This window comes from Rhinolophus ferrumequinum, chromosome 11, assembly GCF_004115265.2.
Source record: "Rhinolophus ferrumequinum isolate MPI-CBG mRhiFer1 chromosome 11, mRhiFer1_v1.p, whole genome shotgun sequence".
NCBI lineage: Eukaryota > Metazoa > Chordata > Mammalia > Chiroptera > Rhinolophidae > Rhinolophus > Rhinolophus ferrumequinum.
The window spans coordinates 57,399,055-57,426,844 of record NC_046294.1 but is presented as its reverse complement, the minus strand read 5'-3'; the positions used below and the strand labels follow the sequence as shown (position 1 = coordinate 57,426,844).

Here is a 27,790-nt window from a genome sequence, read left to right as displayed (position 1 = left end):
ATGCTGTCTATGCATCTCTTGTGAGTGAGGATTCCTGATACATCATTAAAATGCAGAGTCCCCAAAATGGTCTGAACCATCTCTCGCAAACACAATAAGCTATAGATCACAAATGGTTTCGTAGTCAGTGCAGTTCTGTGGACTACTAATATACTTGACGTGAAATCTCAGTTATAATACAACCTCCCCATACAGACTAAAATTCACCTTGATGAGAGGAAACTTAAAGCAGCTCCTACCTAGTGTACTGCCCAAAATGGTCTGCAGTAAGAAGGAAGCCGAACTATGAAGTCCTTCAAAGTGTCAGTATTTGATTTCACACAACATATTATGCCCTATAATGATGAGGTGGAGATCAAATCTGGAATATAAAGCAAGTTCATCTACTTGAATAAAGAACCCTGAGCATAAAACAGCAGCACAGAATTTTCCATATCCTTAGCATCAGTGCCAACCAACACAAGCTCTTAAATATTTATTGAACGGAAGAATAATAAAAATCTCTCATGAAGCCCTGTAAATTGGTCCTATTATTGAAGCTATAAGAACATTCTTCTAGACAATATTTTTGGGTACTAGGCCAATCAAATGTTTTAGTGTTTTATTATATTTGCAAGTGAGTGGATATACTTGTAAAAACAGTCCCATAATTAGTACTTCTTTTTATAGAGACCAGACTGTGTTTCCATTCACTTATTAGTTCATTCACATTACTCACATTTTATTGAGCCCCTGCTATGTTCCAGGCACGGTCCTACGCACAGGATAAGGACCTGAAGGTACACTTCAACTTCTTTGAGACACCATCATTTTGAAAGATAGACTGCGTTATTCCTTGCCCAAATGGTGCCCCACAGTCTCTTGCTGCGATATGGAAAGTTGATTTTCCTGATGCTGGGTGTGGTCTGATGTAAATGTCATGGAGCTTGCCAAGCTCCACTGGGAGAGATGCTACAATGAATAAATCAGGAGAATCCCTTATGAAACCTACATGGAATTCTGCCCACAAGGAATTTTCAAATGGACACATAAATTATTCTAACACCAGGTATAAAATGTTGAATACCCTTAGTACCTATGAATTACCATAAGAATTAAGACTTGGGGCAAGTTTCATGGAAGGGTATCTCAGCTTGGTTTTGAAGGTTAAATAGAATTTTGAAATGCTGTGATGATGGAGGAAGAGGACATTCCAAGATGAGGGAACTGTAAAGACACTTAGTAATTGTGTAAATGTGGTCCATTTTTCCATGTGCTCATTCAACCAATATTTATTAAATACCTTTTATGTATCATAAATTGTAATATGCCTGGGCATATAGCAATAACTAGAATGAGCTCAAACCCTGTCCTGAGGGCATTTGCCTTCTAGTAAAGGAGACAAACATTAAATAAACAATTACATATATATTTCTATTGCACACGTGAATGCTGTCCTATGAGAATTCATAGCATTTCTTAAAATTGCAATTCAGTATTGTACATATGCATACACAGATACACATCTATTATCAGAATAATATAGCAACTGAAGATATTTTTCAAAGCCACTACAAAGAAAACAAAACAAATATTCTTTCCCAAATATTTTGTAGTCATAAAACACACATTAATTCTTTAGCAAACAATTAGTACATCCTGTCTGACACATCCTGGTTTCCACTTGTAGTGTAAAAGTGACAGCATTTATTGAACACCTGTTTTATATTATGTGTTATTCTTTACATAATAGTTTACTCAATTCTCTCAACGACTCTCTGATGTAAGTGTTATCATCTCCATTTTAACAAAGTTTATAGAGGTTAAGTAAGTTTCCCATGATCACATAGGTAATAATGGGAAAGGCCCGGCCTTGAAACTAGTTATCTGACTCCAGAGCCTATTCTCATAATGTGATCAGTAGAACAAAGAGAAAACCACTGAAAGCAAAACAACTGTAACAGCGTGTGATAGGAACAGTCATCAAGGGATGTACAAACCACAGTAAATGCAGCAAGGTGGAAGTGGTCCATCTATTTGCAATGGAGGGGAAGGATGATCAAGAAAGACTGAAAAGGGAAGAAATCTTGAGATTGTTTTAAAATAGAGTTTTATAGGTGAAGGAGGTGAGAGAGGATGGAAAAGTATGTGCAAAGGCATGGAGGCTTGAAAGAACAGTATGGAATGAAGGCTAGTAATCTACTTTCCCCAAGTCCTGATCTTCCTCTTTGAGCCTTAAGGAGGAAGTTCAGGAACAAGGATGAGAGTTGGGTCATTTATTTAAAGTCAGGAATCCTGCAGGTCAACCAGAGAAAAAGCCTTGAATAATTCAGGCCCAGACTAAGGCACTGGAGCCTTAGAAAAGAAAGAGCCTTAGAAGAGAAAGACATAACTTTCAGACACCAGGCTTCATTACTCTCTCTACGTATGGTCTGGCCCACAGGTTAACTGCCTGTGACTGGAACCGATGACATAGGCATAGAGAAGCAGAGAAAGCTTGTAAACAAATATACGTGAATGAAACAAATGTGGAAAGAGAAAAGGAGATGAGAGAATACATGGTCCTCAGGAATGATATAGAGAAAGATGAGCCTGAGAGAAATACTGAGAGGTGGAGACAGGCTGGATTATGGCTTCCTGCATCCCTCAGAATTCCAGGTTCTTACCTCCTGTTCATCAGGTGGTTAACCTGCTATGCTTCCTGCCCTTTTAACCTGATAAGGTCCAAATTTGCTTAGACTAATGCAAGTGTCTTACTATTCTCTGCAACCAAAGAACGTATAACAAAGACACAGGCTGGTTTGTGGCTAGTAATCCAAGGACAGGATCCAGCTCTACAAGAAAAGGCAGAACGAGAGCTGAAGAGAAGGTGAGCAAATCAGTTGAGCACATGGGGCTTCAAGGTGAAGTTCCATGCTTCAAGACTAAACTCATACTCTCTTCCTCAAGACTTCTGTCACGTTTCATAACCAGATGATATGCCTTCTCCCTCATTATTTCAACCCTGATTAACACTCCCTGAAGATAAAAAAGAGGGGTCAGGTACTTTGTTTAAAGTCATATAGGAAGTAAGAACAGGAGAGAACCCAGGCCTTCTGGCCCTCATTCTACCTGCCTCCCCACCCTCCATGTTACTTTGCCCCTATATCTCTTTTACTAATTTTTGCTTTGTCTTATAAGCTTGTGGGGGATTTCTCTTATTTGCATATGACATTGTGTGGTCCTAGCAAAACCATGTGCTTCCTCTTCCTACTTGCTGCAGTTCCAAGTACAGGGCCTTAAATATCATGTTTCCTAAAGAAATCTGTATGGGTTGATAAATACTTAAACTGTGACGAGAACTTGGGCAGAAATGACATAAATGAAGAAATAATCCCTCTTGCTCAAATACATCCTTGAAACCTGTCTCCTCGGTGCCTGTGTCACTTCCACAGACCCTGCCTCCTGTCCCCGGATGTCAAGTTCACACCGTTGTAAGCTGAGGTCAGCTCTAAATAGAATTTGTTCAGTGATGAGATTCAGTTCCAGTTCATGGTGTTCCAAGTGTGTTTTGTCCTTTCTGGATGCTAAATATTACTGGACTCATCATTTTCAATCATGTGGGATTCGTTTCTCTATTTCATTCCTCTTGGCTTCGCCTTGCGTTTCTGTCTAGTAATACCCCAGTTTTTAGTCAATTTCCTTCTGAAGAATGAAAAGGGCTATTAATGGAATTTCTATTAGTAAAGGAATAACGATGACACTTAATCTATAGAGATGTTCAACCTAATAGGGGAAAAAACAACTATACCGGGAGCGACCTGGATAATTGCAACAGCCTGGAACTGAACATTTACAGATTTCTGGGAAAATGGAATGGAATTGTCTCTTTTGTTTTTGAACAAAAGGCAAGAGCTTGTTATCTTTTTATCTTCCTCTCTCGTGCAATTTGCATTTTCTTTGACTGCTGGTCTTGTGATTCCTGTGTATAGGCATCTGGAGTCCATGAAAAATCACCGCCAGGTGCAGGATGCCTTCTCTTTATTCCAGTATTGCTCATTGTAAAATGTTTGTGTTGATGCACCAAAATGGGGTATTAGTGCAGATCTATGTTACTGGACAACAGAGTAGAGCCCATTCTCTGCCACTCCCATTTTTCTTCCCCGCAGTGGAAATTGCAAAAATCGGACCCAAAACATTTTTGCTACAGAATAAAAAAATAGGCAGTTGTTCAGAGTTAATAATAACAGACCTCCTCCATGTAGCAAAGCAAAATACACACACACACACACTCAAAACCTTTCAGGAGCTAACACTAGATATGCTGTACTCTTTTAAGCTTCATTTAGATATTTTTATTTGGCAGAAAGATCCTAAGGACAATGGAGTTTCATTTTTTATCTTGCATGGAGGTCAAAAAGCAATGTGTGAATGCTTTCACTATTGAAGCTGCTGCTGAGACCACCACTACAGTACTGGTACTGCCCCTCTTTTTGATACTGATCTATCTTGCTATGATTTTCAATACAGTGTCAACTAGATTCTTTCTCATCACAACTTTGCCAGGTAGGCAAGCTTTGAGTGTGTGATCTGGTATCAAATTATGGTTGGTGGGAGGGAAAAATGAGAGCAGAGTTAAGATGTTAGGAAATGTATTTTCTGGAGGTAAGGCTTATAGAATATGGAGAAAGGCAAGATGGAAGAGCTTGATGATAACTTTTGCTTTACTTCAAATTTTTTTGAGTCTTTAATATAATTTTTTTGCCACTGATTGCATGATCTTGAGACCAGAAAATTAACTGATTCATAAGCAAAACAAAATAGAGGCTATCGACGTAGAACAAAAGGATCATAAATACATTTTTGTGGTGCCTTTTCTAAGACATACAGAACCTCATCCTTTAGCCAATTCATTAGAAGCCACTTTGTATTACTTTTTTCTAATTTGACTTTTGTCTTTTTTCTGCATGCCTTTCTTAACAACATGTCTTCTAACTTTCTGTATCTGAATAAAAGCGGAGATCACTGCTTTCTAGAAGGAAGAGTTGTGTAGTGTGCCTGCCTTCTCTCTACTATTTCCCAGCAGGGCAACATTTATGATGAGTAAAATTGGATCCTTGATGAGACTTGGATTCTTAGAAGTCATCCGTTTCACTCTTTATTCTTTAAATATAAGAATAATTGGGGAGGCTCCGTGAATTACCATTTCACCCTGAGTTACTGAACTTGCTGAATTTAAAACTGAAATTTCCTCAGAGAAAACACTGATGGTTGCTAGATGGGAGAGGTTTGGGGGAGAAATAAGACAGCACAAATTAGTAGTCACAAAATAGTCACAGGGATGTGAAATACAGTGTGGAGAATATAATCAGTAATGTTATAAAGATTATGTAAGGTGCCAGATGGGCACTGGACTTATCAGGGGGATCACTTTATAGATTGTGTAGATGCCTGACCACTGCGCTGTACACGTAAATCTGATGTAGAATAATATTGAATGTCAACTATAATTAAATATATTCATATATATTTGTGTGTATATATATATATATATGGTGTATATATATATATTTATATATATGTGTATAAATATATATATGTATGATGTATATATGTGTGTGTGTGTGTGTGTATATGTGTGTATATATATATATATATATAGAGAGAGAGAGAGAGAGAGAGAGAGACAGTCACAGGATGTGAAGTACGGCATAGGAAATATAGACAATGGTATTATAATAGCTATGTACAATGTCAGAGGGGTGTAGACTTGGGGCATTATCACCTTGTGAGGGATGTAAACATCTAATATTCATGTTGTTTTGTACACCTGAAACTAATTTGTTTAAAAAAGGAAATGAAACCAACTGTTTATGAAACATGACCTATGGCACAAGCCTTTATTGCATCTTAGTATAGAGAACTTGGTCAAAGATTGCAAACGGTATTATAGCTCCTAGTGATGTGAAACTATTATTATTCACTTTTTATTGTGCTTTTAGGTTTTTATATTTTACCATTTGCAATGAGTTTTTAAATAAATTCTCTGAGAATAGTGAAAAAAATAAAATAAAATAAAAGTGAGGTCTCCTAATTCTCAGTCCAGCCATCATTATACCAGGGATATAATCCCTCAACTATATTGTGTTTACCGAGTGCCTGGCTCTTAATAGCCATTACCTATGTGAAATGTTGGATGACTCCATTATAAGTAACCAAAAATATTATTTTTATATTAAAGATAGATGAATATGGAGTAAAATATGAAAACTACATCAATGTTTAAGACAAAACACGAAACTTCAAGTAAATGTCTATTTTTGGATGATGGGTTTAATATGATTTCACATTCATCTGAAAAGTATGAAGAATGCTTAGGATACCATTTTGCTTTTTTTGTGACCTTTGATTCCTTAGCTTTACACCAAATCCTATACTTCCTCCCACTTCTCCAACTTCTGAAATGTACAGTGGGAGAATAGTTTCGGGCAGGGGACATTTCCAGCAGCTACCTTCCTTGCTCCACCCAGGGTGCCAATATGACAAAAATGTGAAATTAGTGTCAAGAAGAGTGAGGCTTGGGAGCAGCCGGATGGCTCAGTTGGTTAGAGCGCAGGGCTCATAACACCAAGGTCACCGGTTCGATTCCCACATGGTCCAGTGAGCTGCGCCCTCCACACCTAGATTGAATGGGTCCTGGAAAAACACTGTTCCCCAATATTCCCCAATGAAAAATGAAGAAGAAGGAGAAGGAGAAGGAGAAGGAGAAGAAGAAGAAGAAGGAAGAGGAGGAGGAGGAGGAGGAGAAGAAGAAGAAGAGTGAGCCTTGAACAAGATGCATCATAGGCCCATGCCTGACTTTCCTTATCTGTATAATGAGCATAATTATAACATGTAATTCATAGGCTTGTAATGAGGATTAGGAAAGAGTGAGCATAACGGACCACCATGTGGGAGGCATTGAGGAGTATTTCTGCTTATAACTTTCCTTAATTTCCACGGTAGAGTTCAGAATAGCACAGTCTGCATTGCTTGGCCGGCCTCAGATGCTAACGCAACAAAACCAGGCATGTGTTACAAGAGCTCGTCACCAGAGGGCAGCGTGCAATTTCCCCTGTCTACCCATTTCACCTAACCTGTTGCCTATTGTTTTCTCATGCATCTTATCTCTTGTTGAGGTGTCCATAGGTCTAAAAACCTATTAGCAAACATCTTTTGTGTATACGACTATTGTATACCAAGCACTGTTAGGAATGTAAGAGGGGGTGGATGAGGAGAAAAGAAAGTAAGATGAGGGGCTTGTCCTCAAAACAATTATAGTTTCAGCAAGAAGATACAAATATCTCACACAAACCCCTTAGTCATCAACATGTATGTGAATGGAAGGAAATGTTCGTTAAGAATGTGATGGTTTGGTGCTTTCACATAACTTCTGCCCTTCAATATTTATAACTCATTATGAACTGAAGTAATACAAATAATAAATGCTTTAAAATTTGGAGGGCTACATGGATAGACTGAGACTTGCAATGAGGATTGAGGAAACTTTCATGGAGAGACTGGGACTAGAGATTGTCATTGCAGGATAGATAGAATTTAGTTTGGTAGAAAAGAGAGGGGACCATGATTGATTCAGGATGTGGGAGAAGGAAGAAATGTAAGCAGTGACCTTGTGGTAGGCGTACAACGTGTGGGCTTAGAGGAATGAGGACGCTGGCCTGATGGAAGAAAAGGAGATGAAGGAAGGAAACTAAATAGCAGGCATTGATCGATCACTCAGTGGGTACAAAGCTCGGATCCATGTGCTACAGAAGAAATAGACCACACCTTAGCCTGATAAATCAGGTTTTTGACAGCTTTCTCAGAATTCTGGTACCTATGTCTGGAAAATACAACTCTACTGCTGAGATTATAGCTCTTTGGTGGCTCAGCAAAAAGGAGCAGATGGTATCCACATGGATCTTTCCAGGAATAGCACTACATGGAGTGAATCAGTGAATTAAGTAGATATGGTTATTGTGGCATGAAGCACATTGACTGACTCACATCTGAGGCTTCAGCTAATCACTCCATGTTTCGTGTAATCTTCAGAGAGCACTTGCTCAAATAAAGCAGTTAGGTTTGTAGAAGCTCAGCATGAATCAGTGGGATTTGTGCCATCATGGAATAATGGGGAAAAACCAGGGATTTAAAGTTGGCAGATCTGGGTTTGAATCCCAGCTTTGCTTCTCTCCAGCTGTCTAACTTTGGGAAATTCACTGAATCCCTTGGAGCCTCTGTTTATTTAGTAGACAAGGGAAAATTCCGCAAGTCCCTCTGCGGTTCTGTGGGGAGTAAACAGGAAGACACAGGTTGAAAAGCTTACCATACTTTTTGTTACACAGTGGTACTTAGTCAATGCTAGTTCCCTTCCCTCTTACTGTGAGAAACAAATTATCTAATATGTATGGATACAATTTATATTGTAAAGCATTTTATTGGTGGTCAATATAATATAACTGTTATTTTGAGTTTCAGTGATTATCTGCAGACCTAGTTTTGGGGAGTCATTTAGTTTAGCCTTTTTTTTTTTATTTCCGGTGCACAAAACAATGTAATAGTTAGACATTTATACCTCTCACAAAGTGATAACCCCCCTAAGTCTACTATCCCTCTGACATCGTGTATAGCTGTTATAATTCCATTGACTCTATTCCTTTGCTGTACTCCACATCCTGTGACTATATATGTATATATTAAATATTTAAGCCTTTTCTACTCAGTACAAAGAGGTATGTAGAGAGGGTACAGAATGGAGGTCTGAAGAGTCTTCCTAACGAACAGTTCAAGCAATTTTTATCTCTTATTCCAAGTGGGATTGATTCTGAAGAAAACTCTCTTTGGTTCTGGGTCTGTACTTTCTGTGCCTCATTTTCCAGGCTGCCCCATCTTTGCTGCACTGGCAATAAAAATAGGTGCCCAACTCAGCCTAACTGAGGTCCTCAAGATATCATCCATTGCGTGCAAAATGTTACACTGCCTTGTATTTTAAAGGCACACCACGCAAACATGTTAACACTTCAATCCAAAAGGAAGGAATACTAATGGTGGGTTTTCCGAGATCAGTGAGAGAATTTGTGTTGACTAGAGCAGACTTCTGGGTACTTACAAAATCTTAATAGGGAGCAGAAGTGAATGTTTTGCAATTGTTAAAAGTTTTGCACTTTGAAATCAGACTGGTAGGTTTGACTCTTGGCCCTGCTATTACCAGCTGGATAACCTTGAGCAAGATGCTTAACATCTCTATGCCTCGGTTTTCAGTAAAGTGAGGATAATATTATTTTTAGTATTAAGAGAATTCAGGCAAGCAGAGCTGGACTGAGTTTAAGCTAAACAGGAACCTGCCATTCCTTCTGCCTGTTTTCTGAGCTAGGCTGGTGGTAAGCTAGACAGGTAATCATCTGTGCATTTGGTTACGTGCTAGGAAGAGGGACCAAGGTCTTAGCTTCTCCCAAAATTGCTCCCTTGCGACATCCTGCCATAGCCATAAACCTGCAGTTAAGCTTCGGCTAGCCAAGTCTCTGGCACTCACACTGTTTTCTCACCCACCCATCTGTTACTGCCTCAGTGTCCTCACCTGTGACATGGGTGCCCTATGACACTGCAGGCTAAGGACACACCAGGAGACTGACCAGAGCCCTTTGGTGCTACTATGGGTGGTGAATCAGAGCTGTACTGGATGGAACTGCACCCACCTGGCTGGTCTTGTGGAAAGGGATCATGAAAAGAAGAAAATCCAGGAACGCAAAAAATAACCACACTAATAAATAAAATAACCTTACCTTACAGAGCATCTCTCTTTTGCTTCACGTGCATTATTTCTACAGCTTACTTCTTGGGAAATAGGTTAACTGGAAAATAGCATTGCCCTATTTTTCAAGTGGGGGTTTACAAGATATTAAGGGACCTAGAAACCCTCTGAGAACTGGGGAATTGAATCTGAGTTAGTACGGTGAGAAATTTCTCTTCAGACTGCGAAAGAGAAACTAGCAACTTTCAGGGCAGAGATTATCTGCATTTTCAGCCTGACAGATAGCCTGGAAAAACTCAGGAGAAGAAATCAGAAGATAAAGGTGGTTACTAGCATGAGTTCTGGGGCGAGAAAGACATGGTTTTGAGACCTGGTTGTAATACCTCTGACAGCAATGGCCTTAGGCAAGTGACTTAGCCACTTTGAGCCTCCCTTCTTTCATTTTGCATTTATTCTTTTTAAAAGGAATGGAAAAACTAATGTTTTGCTTAGAACATTTTGAGAATTACATGGATTGACATATCTTAAGGATTTGTCAGAGCCCCTAGGACATAATAATCATTCAGTAAATGCTTGATATTTATTTTATTTATTATGTGGCTTTTATAATTATCCTGTCTTCGGTTTTGATACTAAGTAATTGTGAGATCTGGGGCATGCCACTTCCAGTTTCTCTCTCTCCATTTTCATATATGTAACATGAAAGGGTTGAATTAAATGATCACGAAGGTCCCTGTTTTAAAGTTTTATGATTCTAAAGTGTATTTATTCTTTCTGTTTTGTGTTTCTTCTCCTACACAATCACCAATATGTTTTTAATCAGTCATTTACCAAATTTTTCCTTTGGAGCTTACTCAAAAGAATCCCAATTCAGTCAGCCTGGGTGTTCCTGCGTCATTAGCCTTCTCATGGACCATGCCTCCCACAGGCCTGTTCACGTGGTGTACTGGGGCCCAATAACTGGCCCACAGTAAGGCCAGGGAGGGTTCTGGCACTAGCCGGGATCAAGGTGGATACGTCAGATTGGAGCTGACCTCTGAGTTGTTGGTGAGCAGTGAAAATTAGAATCCAGAGAGTTCTGGTAAAGTCTGATTCCATTTTGAGAGACAGTAGAGCATGGCTGTCAAGAGGATGGAGTCTAAGTCACATTGTTTGTGTTCGAAGATTGTCTATTTCCTGCATGTATGACTGTAGAAAGTTCCTTCGCTTCTGTTTCCTCACCTGTAAATTGAGAATAATAGTGCCAGTCTCGTTGAGTTCTGTGAGGATTAAATAAGCTAATTCATATAAATAAGTGCTATCTAAGTGACTGGCCTTATTGCTCTCCATCTCGGTGTTTATGTATCGGGAGATTTAGGAATGGCTGGGTCCTGGTATCGTGAGATTCTAGGTGGTGCTAATGCTCAGCCAGCCAATCGCAGGTTCTAGGTAAATCCTTCAAGGAAGAGTAGGACCCTGCCAACACCTAGGGATGTGAGGCTCCAGATCAGTATTGTGGGAAAGAAGAGGGAAGAAAGCATGTCAGTCCCGGCAGAGACCTGTAGTACAACGCAGGAAATAGAGGCAGACGTGCCCCACTTCCCAACCGCAGCATATATACATATGTATTTTTTTTTTTTTAAATTTCTATAATAGACCAACATGATGGAAGGTTAAGGAGAAAAATCTGATAGAAATAAAGTTATTCTGAGTCTAATCCTTAACATACCATTTCATACATAATGTTAGGTGTCTCATTTTAGACCTGAGTATGTGTGTGGGTAGTAACCCCCAAATTTTGCTTCCCTGGTTGGGATTAGGACATGGCCTGATTGGGACTCACCCTGATGGCAGCCTTCTGTGTGAATTGTGCAGCTCAAAGACTGCTAACATGTTATCATATAGCAGCCAGGCTATGCCGGCAAAGATTTACTGTGAGGTTCTGGAATCTCCAGCCTTCTCAGTGACATCACATACACGCATAAATGGACTCATTTTAAAACATCCACTGGCTTTCATTTTGTTTCAAGTTGTCATGCCATACCATATCTAAAAGTCATTTTGAGGGCTGTGTCACTTGCCACTGAGGAGCCTGTCCTTTAAGGATGAGAAGACAAGGCAAATATGCTGGGCCCCAGACGCAGCTCCCATGTTATTCTTGCCATAGTTTGCCTCCTGTTTAATTTGGCCTACTGACATCCACCTGCCTTCTACTTGCCTGTTCCAGGTCAGTTGAAATCCCAGCACAATTCCTACCCCCGTCAGTATGACTAGTATTACTGTTCAGTCCTTGCTGCATATAAGTTCCTTGACCGTGTGGGCTTCTCTCCTTTTCTGTTTTGCTGCTTAGAAGTTTCGGCCGCAGCTGGGATTCAGTCTTTTGACCTTCCTCCTCGTTGGCCTGCATTTCTCAAACCCAAGCTTCCCAGAATATGTTCTTGGGCTGACTGGCTGCTCTACCTCCCTTACCAATGCCTTGCTTGAAGAGGCTTCCTCTCTCTAGCTGGCCTGGTGACTACTTGCCCATGTACGTCAGAGGCATTTCCCAGATCCGGTACTTAAAAAATACCATGAAGTAACCACATCAGTCAGAATCAATGAACTCCTTTGAAAATTTGCATTCGTTATAGCAGAGTCTTTATTAGTTACATTCTCTTGGTGGCATGTAACAGAAGTTTATCTTCTCCTGGGGTCAGCAAAGTTATTGATATACGATAAGAATATTTGAGTATCCCATAGAATCTAAGGACAAGAAGGTGGTGGAATGCATGAGTACCTTGATCTCACAATTTCAGTTTTATCAGTGTTCTCTCTGCTTGCTTCTTGCTTTCCGCTTCTCTGTGATTGCCTTTATTCTTTCTTCTTGCTGTAAACTGGCTTTCTCCACACAGAAGAGAATCTAAAATAAAAGGGACACCATTTACATCTCACAGTTTGGGTCACCCAAGAGAGATTAATTTTCTTAAGCCTTTATAGTTAGCCTAGATTTACATAAAGATGAGCCTTGAAGCTTCTTATTAAAAGACTTTTTTTTAATGCATTTGCTACAAATCTTCTCCCAGTTAATGGAAATCAGCATATTAAAGGGGGATGCTTGAATCTGCTAAGTTACCAATTTGATTTAGGAGTTCAATTAAAGAGGATATCCAATATATAGAGAGAAGGTAGGGTGAAGTGTGAAGTGTGGAGATAAATCTTAGAGGGAACCACCAAAGTAACCGGGGAACTAGTTTTAAGACTCAGAAACCAAACTAGATCAAACTAGGCATGGACTCACATGATTTCAACAGTGAGACAAGAAATAAGGGCCAGGCTGAGACAGGGGAAGATCTGAAATTACCAACTGGTAAGAACACTCCTGGGCCATACTTGGAATTCTACTGCAGTATGTGTTACTACCACTTGATTTTTATTCTCTGCTGATACGATATGCCATATAATGCCTAAAAGATTCCAGGAAGCTTCTGTAAAAACCATCTGGGGAGGGCTATGAGGGTCCTGGAGCAAAGCAATGGGGGATTTTCAGAGAGCCTGGTTTAGCAGCACAGTGGGATGATGTGTTATTGGAATAGCCCACCAGGGCATCTATTTGTTACTCACACCAGGGAGTTGCCAATGTCAGCGTATGTGATACGTGTGTGTGTGTGTGTGTGTGAGTGTTCACACAATTCACACATTCTGTATGTTCGTGCATTTTTAGTGACTTTTATAGATTTAGGTATTAACTGTGCCTTCTGGATCTTTTTATCACTAAGAAGGAGCAATGAGCTTTCCACGTAACATAGATTGTGCTTCAAGATTCACAGTATCCACATCCTAGAGCTATGAAATAATTATTATTCCATAAAAGCTGAATAGTCAAGTGACTGGTTAAAGAAATATGGTTATAAAGTAGATTTTGGAAAAGTAGTCAGAGTCATACTCATTGTTTTATTGGTAACGAGAGAGTTTTTGTGTTTTCTTAGAAAGGTTCTCCAAAGCTTATAAAGAGGTATTAGATTCCTCTATATCCTCATCTATATTTTACAGATACATTTAGTCAATAACTTGTATTTAGTGAGATCCTTCTTTGTACCCAAGACCTGTGAAGAATCCTAAGGAAGTATAAAGTCCTTGTTGTTTTCTAAATAGAAAGCCTGATTCGAAAGACCAAATTTACACATATGAAATGGAAAATAGCAACATAAATATACAAAAGTGACGAAGGTACCAGATAGGAAATGCACTTGTCTATAAAATTGATTTTCAGCCCACATTAATACAATTGATCAGAAGAAGAACAAAAGTAGGATAGGTTGGAAATCCCAAATCACATCACTGCCTATATGTTGGTTATACAATATTAGATAGTAAGGTAAAATACAAACATTGAGTGTGATACTCAGAAAGTTTTCAGTCCAGTCAAGGAGACAAGGCACAGTCACTTTCTGCAGACCTGGGAACCGAGGAGAAAGCACAGGAGAGATGTCATCAAAACTAGAAAAAATAAAACAATAACTTAAACAAAAGCCATTAAGTCATCACCAGATTGCTTTCAACATCTAATATGCATGACCCTGAAACATCTCTTGCCTTCACGGAGGCCTTTGCTTTGCTGGGTCTTGTGTTGTGCTGTAGCTAGAAATTTCCAGTTACTGCAGGACTCTCATGATGGAGCCGCCTAGATCCTGGGATCATGGAGCAGCTTGGTAAGGAAAAAAAAAATGGATTTGGAGGTTAGATAGGGCAGTGTTATATCTCTACTCTCAGTTTTCTCAGCTATAACATACGTATAGTGATAATAATGCCTCATCAACATGGTTTTGTTGAGGTTAAATAGGGATATATATGCATATCCTTATATATGGACAGTTAATATGTACTCAATAAATGGTAATTCACATGATCTAATGAATTCTGTATAGTGCAGTTACAGCCACTAACCAAGCATTGAGATCTCCGAGGTATAAACAGTTTACAAAACCATCCAATAATATACCCTCACAGTAGTCCATCTTTAGGGACAATTACTAACGATAATATTTAAGATTGATTCTGAAATTTAAGTTTACAAAGTGCATTTAAATATATCATCTCACTTATTCTTCAACCTTTTCTGAAGGTGATGATTTCTATACCCATTCTACAGAGAAGGACAATGAGGGAAAAGGGGTTAAGGGACTTGCCCCCAGGGCACACCACCAGGAAGTTGCTGAGCCCCCAAATCATATAATCAGGAAGGTGCTGAAACAAACAGCCCAGCTCTCTGCTGATTCTAAACCCCAAGTTCTTCCTCCACCAGATGCCTCATATCAAGCACTGTTTTTTGTGGGGTCTCGTGAAAACTCTTTTTGTACCAAGCCCCTATTTACCCACAAGGTACTTGTTATTAGGAGTTCACAAATAAGCCAGGTACATCTAGTGGACCCACGATGTATATATGTAGATCAAGGTCATGTTTTCAATGCCCAGGGATTTTAGTTAAAACATGGAATTTTGTTTTGTAAAATTTGCTGGATTGCTATTTGTTTTATCATTTGATAAGGGTCCCATACATAAAATTGACGTTTAAAAAGCTGTTAACTCTGTTAACTCCAGAGGGCACATCTAATGAAATATCCCAAAAGTTGAGCACATGCCAAAACCACACTGTATCATACAAAACAGCTCTCAATTCATCATGACGAGAGTATTTCTTCTATCTAAATGAAATCTGCAGTTTGGGAAGAAGATTCAAGATCCTTCAGGGGATGGAGGGAGAGTTGCTGTGAAAATTCTAGAAACTAGGAAATAAAGATAGATCTACTCAGTATTCAGGAAGTTAGACTGGTTAATGCAAATAGAGATTGCAATCTCTTCTTTTCTAATGACTTGGCTTGTAGCTCTCCTCTGTCAGTTTTACACAGATTCATACTTAACTTCAAGGTAAATGACTGCAGTTTGTACAAATTTTTTTTGAAAAGAAATTTTAACATATCCAATATGATTTTCTGTCATCTTTGATTTATTTTTAATTTTCTATCTAAAGATTTCCAAGGTATGTGATCAGAGGTGTATAGATAACAAGGAAAAATATGCGATGACACTATACATAATAGGTAAACATATATATCACTAAGTGAACCCTTCTATTTTGCATTGAATACTCTCAAAATGCAGTTTAAAGAAAAGGATTATAAATATTGATTTAGGTTTAATTTTCCTTCCTGGAGAGAGAAATCAAATTTCTTTAGCACAGACATTTTAAAAAGAAATGTTACATACTTCAACTCTCACCCAGTTTATTAGAAATCCTCGCCTTATACACAGCACAAATCCTCATCTCCTACACCATGGATAAAATTTAAGAGAAAATGTGTATAAGTTTTATTGCTAACTTCATTTCATTATGTGGTTCATGTAACAAACAAATATTTGGAGGGTGTGGGGACTTTGAGCTATGTTGTTTATTCTCCCAACAGCTGACACAGTACCTACACAGGTTTTCAAGAAATTCTGTGGAGATCCTTGTTAAGGAAGTTAACAGATTCTCAGAATAGACTACTTGTTATTTAAAATTTTTTTCTACTTCTCTTTCTTAGGCCAGCCCTGCTCCTATAATCGTCAACACAGATACGTTGGACACAATTCCTTACGTAAGTAACACTTTTATTAAGACTTCCTTAGAAAGGTAGGACTTAATCAGCTAAATTTAAAATTTAATACATGTTGATTTTTACCCAATACAGATAATTTTATGAAATTATGTGTACAATGAGTTTTGTGAGTTTTCTTTTGATATTTGCTAAATCTCGGCTTAGTCATGTAAATGTTTTCCTCTTTCATTCCTTGTTTTGTAAAACACAAGTGCCTGTCATTAGAAGAAAGCATAGTCAAATGTGTTCAGATAATGTTAGTTTCCTAGGTGGTTCATTGAAAAGAGATTAAATTTCTTATAGAAGAGATGAACAAACTTCCTCGGATCCCTTCGTAAAGGAATACTCAATTTGATTTCTACTACAGAGCATAGTATTTAAGTCAATGATCAGTAAATATTTGATGGATTTTGCTGGGCTTCTAACAAGAATTGAAACAAAAGTTTTGTGAGGGTAAAGGCTGTCTACATAAAATGAAATGTATGGTTTTGTAAAAGCGTGGCACGTGAGATAACAAGATCAGTCAGATCAGTAAGCCTGAGAGTCTACCTGAAATATAACCATGTGATGGTTATAGCAGGAAGGATTGGAGATCATAGGCCACGATATGGGTGAGTGGCTGACATTATGGAGTCCAGGAAAGCTTTGTGAGTGGCCCTTAGCTGATGGGTAGAGAATAGTCATTTGGGAAGACGGAACAGACACAGACCCATGCAGGCAGAGTTTGAAGCAAGGATAATGATATAAGAACAAATAGATTCCTGGGCTTTGGTTAAGTGAGTAAAGCATGGGGAGCACTTATAAGAATACCTGGCACAAATACCTGCTTGATTAAGTACCAGCTATTGTCATTCTTAGAACTCAACCTTAAATGCCTATAAGGACCAAGCAAACAGATCCAGATCCAGAAACAAATTGAGCAGTAAGTGTGGGGCAGTGGGGAATAGAGAGCACATGGCCTTCCAAAAGGGGCAGCCGCCACTCAGCACCAGTGGATTGGTACCCTGTTTCTCCAAATATAAGACCTAGTCGGACCATCAGCTCTAATGCATCTTTTGGAGCAAAAATTAATGAGACCCCATATTTCATTATATTATATTATATTACATTGTATTATATTATATTATATTATAGACCCAGTCTTATATTATAGTAAAATAAGACTGGGTCTTATATTAAGTTTTGCTCCAAAAGACGCATTAGAGTTGATCGTCCAACTAGGTCTTATTTTCGGGGAAAAATGGTACCAAGGGGAAATGCGGGCCAAATGTTGTCAGACTATCCAGTGTTTCAATGGGGGCCAGGACTTTGCATTTTTATGCAAAATCCTGCAATTTTTCAATACAGACAACTAATTTTCAAAAGTTCAAACACTGTGTGTACCAAACAAAGTGTGTCTAGTCCAGAGGTTGTCCTTCGGGAGGTGTCTGCCTCAAAGGAAACTGGAGGACTTGAGCAGGCTCTGCAAGCTGGGACTCAGCCACAGGGGAGCAGAATGCTAGAACTGGAGTAGAAAGGTTGGGACTTGATTACAGGAGCAAGTGACTAAAACTGGGACACGGGGTCAGGACAAGAATAACAGCAAACTTGATTTAATGCTGAGTCACCTGAACTACTGAACTAGGGCTTCTTAAATCTTTCCGAACAAGAGTTGTGTAGGGTCAGACCGGAAATGGGTTTAAGCTTACTGGTAGGAATCAATTGGCCCCAGCTGTGTAAAGTAAAGGACTCTGTTAGAAGGAAGCAAAACAGTGCATTAAGGACAGGGTCCAGTATTGTATCTCTCATTCTTTCTACCTTCTTTTACTTATTAAATGTTTATATTGGGATTATTGTATACCTGACAAGTACTAACAAATATTAACTCATTTAATCCTTGTAACAACTCTATGAGATAGGTACTATTGAAATACCTATTTTACAGAAGAGGAAACTGAGTCATAAAGGGGTCAAGTAGCTTTCTCAAGGTTGCACAGTAAGATGCAGAGCCAAGAATGAACCTAGATAGCCTGGCTGTAGAGTCTGAGGTCTTACTTTATGCCTGTTGTTGTGCCAACTTTCTCCTTCCCTCCCTTGTTTTCTGCCTCTCAACTGGGGAACAAAGTCTGCTTACTTACTCCTGTGCTGCATGTAGCTTTGTGTGGAAGGCAACTTGTCACCGAGGCTTCAGCACCCTTAGAGCAGGGCTCCATGTCTTTAAGGAATCCACTGTCTTTTATATAGTAAATCTCTTTACTGCCCATTGGCAAAGCAAATGAACAGTACTTTGAACAAGTAGACATGGAGCACAGAAACTTAATTTTGTAAGTAGGACTGCTTTCTTGTGGTAGACCTATATTATTTCAAAGCCTTCTGTTAAAGTTCTCATGGCTTAGCTGCCAGATGCCGTCATGCAAATTCATCAATAAAACCTAAGGATTTCATACAGACATGCTCAATGGGATATCCCAACTAATTAGCTAGTAAGAGCTACCACATATACCAAGCTAATCAAAGTACTCCCATTCCCCTAAATATCTGACTTTGGCATCTGACTTTGAGTTCTTCAAAGGGCTTTCTGCCTCCTGTCTTCATCTGTTCTGTATTTAATGCAACCCTCTTGGAACCTTTTTAAGAGTTAGAACCTTTAGAGAGTTTTGATGAGCAGCTTGACATAGTAAAAATGTCCCAATACTCATGGCAGCGTGTTCTCGGGCAAGTCACTTAATCTTTCTGGACCGAGATTAATCTCTAAGACAGGAATTACGTAATACCTAATGTAGAAGTGGTTGTAAGAATCCAATGCGATTGTGTGTGTGAAATCATGCTTTGTTAACTCTTACCTGATAAGGGTTTATTTATTTGTCATTTTATTTGATAAACTCTTATGAAGTAACACATCCTAGACCCCAAGAGAATGATAAATATGAATGTCTTCCCTCACATAGATGAAACATGAATACACTACCTACTGAAAATGGCAGATCTAGTACCATGTGTCCCCGAAAATAAGACCAGTTCTTATATTAAGTTTTGCTCCAAAAGACGCATTAGGGCTTATGTTCAGGGGATGTCATCCTGAAAAATCATGCTAGGGCTTATTTTCCGGTTAGGGCTTATTTTTGGCGAAACACAGTATATAGCCATTAATGTAGATATGCTTTGGGTCTCAGCGTTGGCCCCACTCTCCCGTTTTCTCCTGACTCACTGGATAACCTTGAACAAATCACTGTTCCGTTTGCAGTCTATTTTCTCATTCCCCAGTGTTCTATACTTTGTTTTTCTCTTTTATTTCTCATGTTCTAGTTGTTCGCATAATTTCAGCTCTATTTAATGAAAAAATGATTTTAGAGCTCCCCAGAGCATATCAGTCATGTTGCATAAGAACATTTCCTTCTTTAAAAATATTACCTAAATGACAAATTTTGACTTATAATATTAAAGTCCTCCTCAAAAATAATTTCATTACAAGTAAATGTATTAATTTTGCCAATTAGCAAATTTGATTTTAGCAGTATATGGTCCTTGTGGAAATGATTCCTTGGCATACATGCAGGCGGCAGTTGAATAACTAGAGGAAATCTGTAGTCAAAGGAAATTTGTCTGGAAAAGGTACAACAGATATTTAAAGAGATTTCTTCTCTCTCTTTTTTTTTTTTTTTTTTTTTTGGAAGGTAGGTTAAGGGATATTAGAGCTTTTAAAATGTCTGCCATTAGCAACAGGGTCACTCTGGTTCTTACAAGTGAATGCTTCAAATAAACTCATCCTATTAGGATACCATGATTCTTTAGGAGAATGTCATGATACTTTAGGGTTGCATTGTACATTTGGGTCAGTCCTGCCTCTCATGCAAAGCAGCAATCCCCTAATGAAGATCTTTTCATTATGGGACCCTGTAGTGGGATAGTACTACCCAGAGAGGGCTATTTCCATTATGATGGCTGAAGCACAAGAGGACAAGCCCAGGAAACAGGTGCCCAAGGAAAAGCAAGAAGAGGAAAAGGACATTCCCATTTCAGCACTCTGTAGTTTCCGTTTTTCACTCAACCTTTTTATTCTTCCCCAGTATATGGTGAATATTGTCTAATGTAAGGTACTGAAAATACTCTGTTCTTAGAAACTTAAGAGTGAGTACAGCCTGCATGTGATCTGTAAGTTCAGCTTCCTGATGGACTGTGTGAAAAGGTGGCATGTTACCCTCTCGGTACTCGGCAACCAACTGGCACGAAAGCCTCCTTTCCTGACATACTTCCCTTCAGCAGACTGTTTGAAGGTCTAAATCCCATTTTTTCCACTTTAGAAAAATAATGTTAATCAGAGAGATTCTAGAATATCTTTTCTCTCCATCCTCCTCTAGCTTTCATTTCATGGTGATTGTATTTTGATCTATTTTCTGGAAATATACTGTGAAACATGTGAAAAACTTAAGCATCAAGAATTTGAAATCTTGTTAAGTAACTTGGGGTTCAAGGAATGCAAATCTCTTATTTTAAAATACAGATATTCTAGTTCAACTAGTAAATGGTAGAACTTAGGGTACCACTTACTGCCATTCCATGTAATAGTCCATTTCTAGTGTATAACCCATCACCACAAAATCAGTGGCCTAGAACAATAAACATGTACTTCTCTCGTAAGTGTTTGCTGGTTGTCTGAGCCAGCTGCTTTAGGCTGTAGATTACCAGGTTGGCTGGGACATCTGTGCTTCACATGTTTCCTTATGGGGCTCAGAGAGTGGGACGGCACTATTTAGAGTGTTACTTTCATTATGATGGCCTAAGGGCAAGAGGAAAAGCCCACGACATGAGTGCCGTTCAAGCCTCTGCTGACAGCACATCCGCTGACACCTCACAGGCCAAAGCAAGTCATATTGCTAAGTTCAAAGTGGAGGAAGGAGTGAATTATTTGCTAAATTAATTTGCTAAATTAATTTACCATACCATAGCCTTAAATAAAAGGGCTAAGCATCTGCCTATGTCCCTTTGTAGGAAAAAAACAGGTACAGCAGGAGGGATTTTATATTTTAAAAACATTAGTAGGTCAATTATAATAAAGATTCAAAGGGGCTTGGTTCAACTGATATGGGGAGTGCGTGTCTACATTATTAAGGATGTTTAAGAGAAAATGATGAGAAATAAAGGAAACATCTAGCACGTACTGGCAGTACAATGACTTTACTTTCCTGTGAGACGTTGTTGTCTGAAACGTTGTTTCCAGAAGTAAAAATAATAATGGAGAGAAGGGAATTTGTTCTACGAATTCCAGGACTGTGGCTTGGAAAACCTCCTAAGGAAGTAAGGGAAAGAGAGAAAGAGAGTAGAGGGAGAAAAGAAAGAGGAGTTAGGTTACATCAAATATGAGAGGGTCTTTAGTAGTATCAACATAATGTATTTGCCAAGAAGATCATTTAAGTAAAAGTTATTTGAAAACAATCATAATGTCCTTATAATATTATCAGTGAGATGTTTGTAGAGAGCTTTACATGTGAAAGGTTATGGGATGCAGACATACCCATGATTCTGGGGCAGAGGACAAGAGAGTGGTCTAAAGGGAATAAAATGGCCCAAAGAAAGGCTGACAACGTGAGTGAAAGTTGGTGAGAAAAGAGGGGGATGGGAGAAAATAAAGGATGACATGGGTTCAGGGACATAGAGAAGCAATAGAATTAGCGCTGAGGTTCATTCTGAAGCCAAAGAATGGGCTAAGAGGTGTTGTTAAGCAGGGTTTAAATGGTGTTTTTGATTGATTCCAGCAGCAGAAAGCTGAGCGTAAGAGCTCTCTGAGGACGAAGCTGCTGTATTACAGAAGTGGGATGACCAAGCACTTGGCCAGAGAGGTGGACAGTTAGGCATTAATTTCTTTGAGTCACTTTGTGCAATAACAGACCTTGTGATTTAGGCTACTGTTTACTTTTAATAGGATAGTTTTCCAGAATTACTCATGAAGGGAGAGGAACCAGAAATATGTTTGTTTCTTTGAACCATCCTGGGAGTGATTAATAATGGCAAAATATTTTGGAAGGATTTGCTGAATTTAGCACATTTATCCTTCAGTAAACAAGTTTGTTTCGTTTTGTGGTTTTTCCCATGAACACTGTGAAACTACATCATGGTGTTTTTTTATCTGTTGGGAATATAGTATAATCCAGAAATGGAAAACGCTTACCTGCCAGAAAACAGCTTAATTTTGGCTTACCTATGCTCATGAGGCAATAGGAATTTAACAATAGAGGCAAAGCTATCAATATTTGTTCCAGAGTCAAACCTAGCCAATCAAAATCCATTCCTCAACTGTCACAATCAGCAGATCCTCTATGCTTCCACTTGCTTTGCTGTAAAAGGCAAGAGATGGAAAATAATGATTCTCAAATATTAACATGTGCAAGAATTATCTGGAGATCTTCTTAAAATGCAGATTCTAATTCAGTGGGTCTGGGATGGGGCCTGCCAGTCTATGTTTCTAATGAGTTCCAGGTGACACTGATGCTCAATTGTCTACCACATTCTGAGTAACAATAGAATCTAGCGAGAAAGACTAGGCTGTGGATTCAAGAGCAACTGGGTTCTAAGTGTATCTCTGCCAGTTAGTACTTGTGTCAGTTTTGGTTAAGTTGCATTATCCAAACCTCTGTTTTATTATTTGTAAAATGGGAATAATAGTATTTGACTTACGGGGGTTGTTATAAGTACTCTTCCTGGTATGCAGAAGGTGCTTAATAAATGTTCATCATAAGAGTGGGGAAGGGATGTGCCTTTAATAAAATAGGACATTCTTTTGACTTAATCTTGAACTGTTGAGCCAAGAACGCAGAAGTCATAGCTAGTTCAGAGGTAGGGCCAATGACAGTTATGTAAGTCCATGGGAATCCCTGCATCTAGATCTTTATTTCTGGAAGTGTGGCCCATTACCTGAGAGCTTGTGAGCATAGAATCTCCGGTCCCACTCAAGACCTGCTAAATCAGAAACTATTTTTAATAAGAACCCCAGTGATGTGTAGACATATTCAAGTTTGAGAAACATTGATCAATATGACAGAAACTTTTTTTTGTTTTGTTTTGTTTTGTTTTGTTTTGTTTAGGTCCTGCTGTCTTTGTTCTTTCACCATACCTTTTAGCCTGCCCTTGGGCCAGCTGCCTTTTTCTCTTTCACCTTAAACAGATGCATATCTGTAGGAAAAAGGATCAACTAAATTCAACAAATGGACTCAATGACCGACTTCTATGTTGTGCTCTCCCAGATAGCCACAAGCCTCAGTGGTTATTTAAGTTTAATTAAAATAATATAAAATTAAAAGTCCGTTCCTCTATTATACTTCCAGCATTGTAAGGGCTCAGTATCCACCACCATGGCTAGTGGATACTGTATTCGACGTTCGACAGTGCAGATATAGGATATGTTCATCATTCCAGAGTGTTCTAGTGGACGGAGCTGTCCTAGATAATAAGTAATATGAGATAGAAAGTGGAAGGGAGCTGATCTTTATCAAGAAACCACTATATTTTACACACACACACACGCATGCTGCCAAAAAAAATGTATACACATTTTAAGAAAGGGAAAAAAACTATATTAAAATTGTAATACTCAATATATACCAGTAACAAAAGATGAATACAAGTCATGTGTATACATTTTTTGGCACCCCTGGTGTGTGTGTGTGTGTGTGTGTGTGTGTGTGTGTATCCTAATTAATCCTCAAAATTATCTTCCCAACTTCTGTGAATTGGTTTCATTCCCACCTTTTTGGGTTGAGCATTTTCAAATCTTCTAGTCATCACTCTCCTCAGGAATTATGGGATATGCTCATGTGAAAGACATGACCCTGTCCTCATGACCTTCAAAAGCTTATTAACTTTTAAGACTCTCGTATATGACACACATGGAGGCAAATGCAAGCAATTACCAAAAGCTTTCTTAAGAGTTCCATGATTCTCCCATCATTTTCTTTTTGTGAAATTATAAAACTCCTATTTAGACTGAAATGAATCTTTTAAACATAATCAAAAAATAATCAGAAGACCTGGACTATTTATCCATTCAGAAACCTACTGTAGTCTTTTCTCCCTATGGTGCCCTTATCCGAGGGCATCCGAGTTAGCTGACTATACTCAGAACTCCTCCTACCTTGGGAAACCTGTACATAGGCTTGTTATATTGGACGCAAGACAGGAGGCGGTGGGAAAGAGTAAGTTATCCAAATGGAGAATGTGATTGACAGGTGAGAGTCACCACAGAGGCCCTTCTTTTTGGTAACGATTCCTCTGTAGGCACATGCCTTAAATGTGCCTGGGCAAAAAACCACTCTTGTTTCAAGGAGTGGAATTGCCTGGCAGAGCAGGTTTAAGATCATGGGGAAATAATTGTGAAAAAATATAGTTTCTCTACAACATTATTTCTCAGGATGCTGTTTGTGAAGTGGTAGCACAAGTCCCTTTGGGGAGATTATTAGAATCGCAGACCCTCTAGTTCTGTCCCAAATCTACAGCCTCAGAATCTCTAAGGGTGGGACCAAAGAATCTATGTTTTCACAAGCCCCCTACATGATTCTTATGTACTCCCAAGTTTGAGAGATGCTGGTGGGGACCTGAAGAAGCTTCTGGATGCTGGACATGAAATGGGGGTGAAGGATAGCACGGCAAATACTGCATACAGGAAGGGAAAAATAGTTATAGGGATTCACTAAAGTACAATGATAACGTTTTTAGTATTTTTTTTATTAGTTTCAGGTACACAAGAAAAAGTAATACTTAGACGTTTATCATTTATATCCCTCACACTGTGTGAACCTCCCTACCCCCATCCACTATCCCTCTGACATCGCACAGAGCCATTACATTTCCACTGTCTCTATTCCTACTGCTGTGCTCCGCTTCTTGTAAGTATATACATACACATATATATACACATATGTGTGTGTGTGTGTGTGTGTGTGTGTGTGTATAAAATTATAGTTGGCATTCATTATTGTTCAGCTTCAGCTTCAGGTGTACAGTGCAGTGATCAGGCATCTACATCATCCCTGAAGTGGTCTCTCAAATGGGACAAGTGTCCATTGGATACCCTACAAAATCTTTACAACATTATTGATTACATTCCCCAAATTAATTTTCAAAACCCCGTGGCCACCTTGTGGTTACTGACTGTTTTCTAATCCCCTCACCTTCCCCTTTATCCCCACCCCACCCCCATCTAGCAACCCTCAGTTTTTCCTCTATGTCTCCAAAGCTGTTTCTGATTAGTTCATTCACTGATTCTTTTCTTTAGATTCCACTGCTCCAAAGGTGACTCTTGTGTTGTTTATACCGTCCTGTGAAAGAAGATCTTTAATTGCTTTTTGCTTGTGAGTAGGTGGGGTTAACTCCTAGGCTGACTAGTTGTGAGACTTGGCTCTGCCCACCACAGGGTGTTCTGCTGCGTGAGAGTTGACCACTTAAATGTGGTTTGACCTCAATGGGCTCTTGTGTCTGTAGAGAATGTCCTCTGCGTGTGTCACTTGTAGGTCAAACCATGTAGTACTCTGGTTTGGTCTGCAGTTGGCCTCTGGGTATGTTGAATTTTGTGCCTCTTAAGCTGGGCCCTGGTAGGGCAATTTCAGAACAAAGCAAATCACCAAGCACAACAACAACAACAACAACAAAAAGAAAAAATCAAATACCTTCACATGTAAAAACAACTGACAACCCCCACTCAACACAGGCAAAGATATCAAAGATATAAAGACAAATCAAAACAAAACAAAAAGCAGCGCCAGTCTTGACTTAAGCCCACCAAGTAAGCTCCAGGTTGTTCTCTGCTGTACTAAAGAGTCCTCTGCGTATTGTGCAGGCAAAGCCGGTCACCTGGTGCTCAGAGTGACGTTGGAACTGCATATTTAGATGCGTGGGGCTGAGGGGTCTTGATGGTGGTTTCTACAAAGTCAGTGCATTTTCTGCTCTTGCCTGCACATATGCACACTGAGAGTCACACCACCAGCTCTGTGTCCAGTTCTCCTGAGTCTTAGGGCACTTCTTCCATGTGTGTGTGTGTGTGTGTGTGTGTGTGTGGCGGAGGGAAATTTCTGAGCTGCTGAAAGCCCAGAGCTGCGTCTGCAGCTTATTGCTGATCCCTGGGAGTGACTCTTCAGTTGTATTTGCCCTGCCCTAGGCAGGCCAGAAAGGGTGGGGTTTGGGGATGAAGGGGTCTTCTCTCTCCCAGCCCAGCCGTGTCACACTCTTCCCGCAGGCCAGAAAAGGTGGTGGCTGGGGTGGAGGAGTCTCTTCTCTCCTAGCCCAGCAAAAATTACACTCTTCCCAGTCTCTTCCCTGAGTCAGAGCTGCACGCCAGTTTTCCCATAGCCTGAGCACTAAGGCTCCTCTGTACTTTGACACTATTCCTCAGTTCAGGGGCCAGTTTAAGTCTCTGGAAGGGCAGGGGTAGGATTGGAAGAGCAGAGGGAGGGGCCCAGGTATGGAGTTTGTGTCCTTTGTCCGGCCTAGGGCCCAACTGGAGGTCTCACTGAGGTTATTGCCGCAAATGCTGGGTATGCTGCCCCCTCGACGGGAGAGATCAGCTGTGGGACACAGGGAAAGAGCCCACCTCCTGGCTTTTGTGTTCTCTGTTCCATCCTGGGATCCCCTGCGTCTCTGCAGCTGCGGATGCTGGCTGTGTTTCCACTGCCACAGATGCGGGCGTATTTCCACAGCCGCAGATACGGGCCATGTCTCCACAGCTGAAGGTGCAGGACACGTCCCCACAGCCGCAGATGTGGGCCGCGTCTCCACTCTGCTCCCTTCCCTCTTCTCCTGCTCGCCCAATTTGCCCACCTTCAATTAATACTTGCACGAGTCTCTTAGCTGTTCTACATGATGAGCAGAGAGTCCTTTGATGGATTATAGATGTCCCGTTTGTCAACATTTTTAGTATTAATCTGAGCCAGCATTTAACCCTGGTGTTATTACTGTGGTTGTCATTTAAATCATGTGGGATTCTTTTAAAACATTGACTTTCATAGTCTAGTAAAGTCTACTGGATACTGCATAAGAGTAGCACGTATTATTAAAACACCCCTGGCCTATCTCTGTCTGCCTCACTCCTATTCATCCTAAAGGGTTCAGCTTGAATAACGCTCCCTCTGGGAAGCTGAGGTTAGCAGTAGTGCTCCTGTTGTGTGCTTTCAATTCAGGCTCTTCTTTCCTTCATGGAGCTCCTGCACTGCAATATTGCTGTTTCTTTAACGGCTGATATTTCTTAGTGTGTAAACTCCATAAACACAGGGAAAATTTTTTCCATCTTTCCCACCATTGTACCTTTATAACCTGGCACATTTTTGCTGGGCTGGCTGAATGAATGAATGAATGAATGAATGAATGAAGATGTGAAGAAACTACTTGAAGGGAGTACGCTATAAGGAAATATACCGTTTGAGGGAAGTCAGGAAAAGGTAGAATTTTAGCTAGCTCTTAAAGAATAAGTGAGATGTTTTCAGGCAGC

At 39.6% G+C, this 27,790-nt stretch overlaps 1 protein-coding gene across 21 annotated transcripts in view; it reads left to right on the top strand.

Moving 5' to 3' along the window:
- DLG2 (discs large MAGUK scaffold protein 2) overlaps nucleotides 1-27,790 on the top strand; it is a 1,874,701-nt gene that overhangs the window by 1,167,354 nt on the left and 679,557 nt on the right. For all 21 annotated transcript variants that reach the window (XM_033121658.1, XM_033121661.1, XM_033121660.1 and 18 more), the window contains one exon: nucleotides 16,288-16,341. In XM_033121658.1, the coding sequence (XP_032977549.1) occupies nucleotides 16,288-16,341 (54 nt within the window). The remainder of the gene's footprint in view (nucleotides 1-16,287; nucleotides 16,342-27,790) is intronic.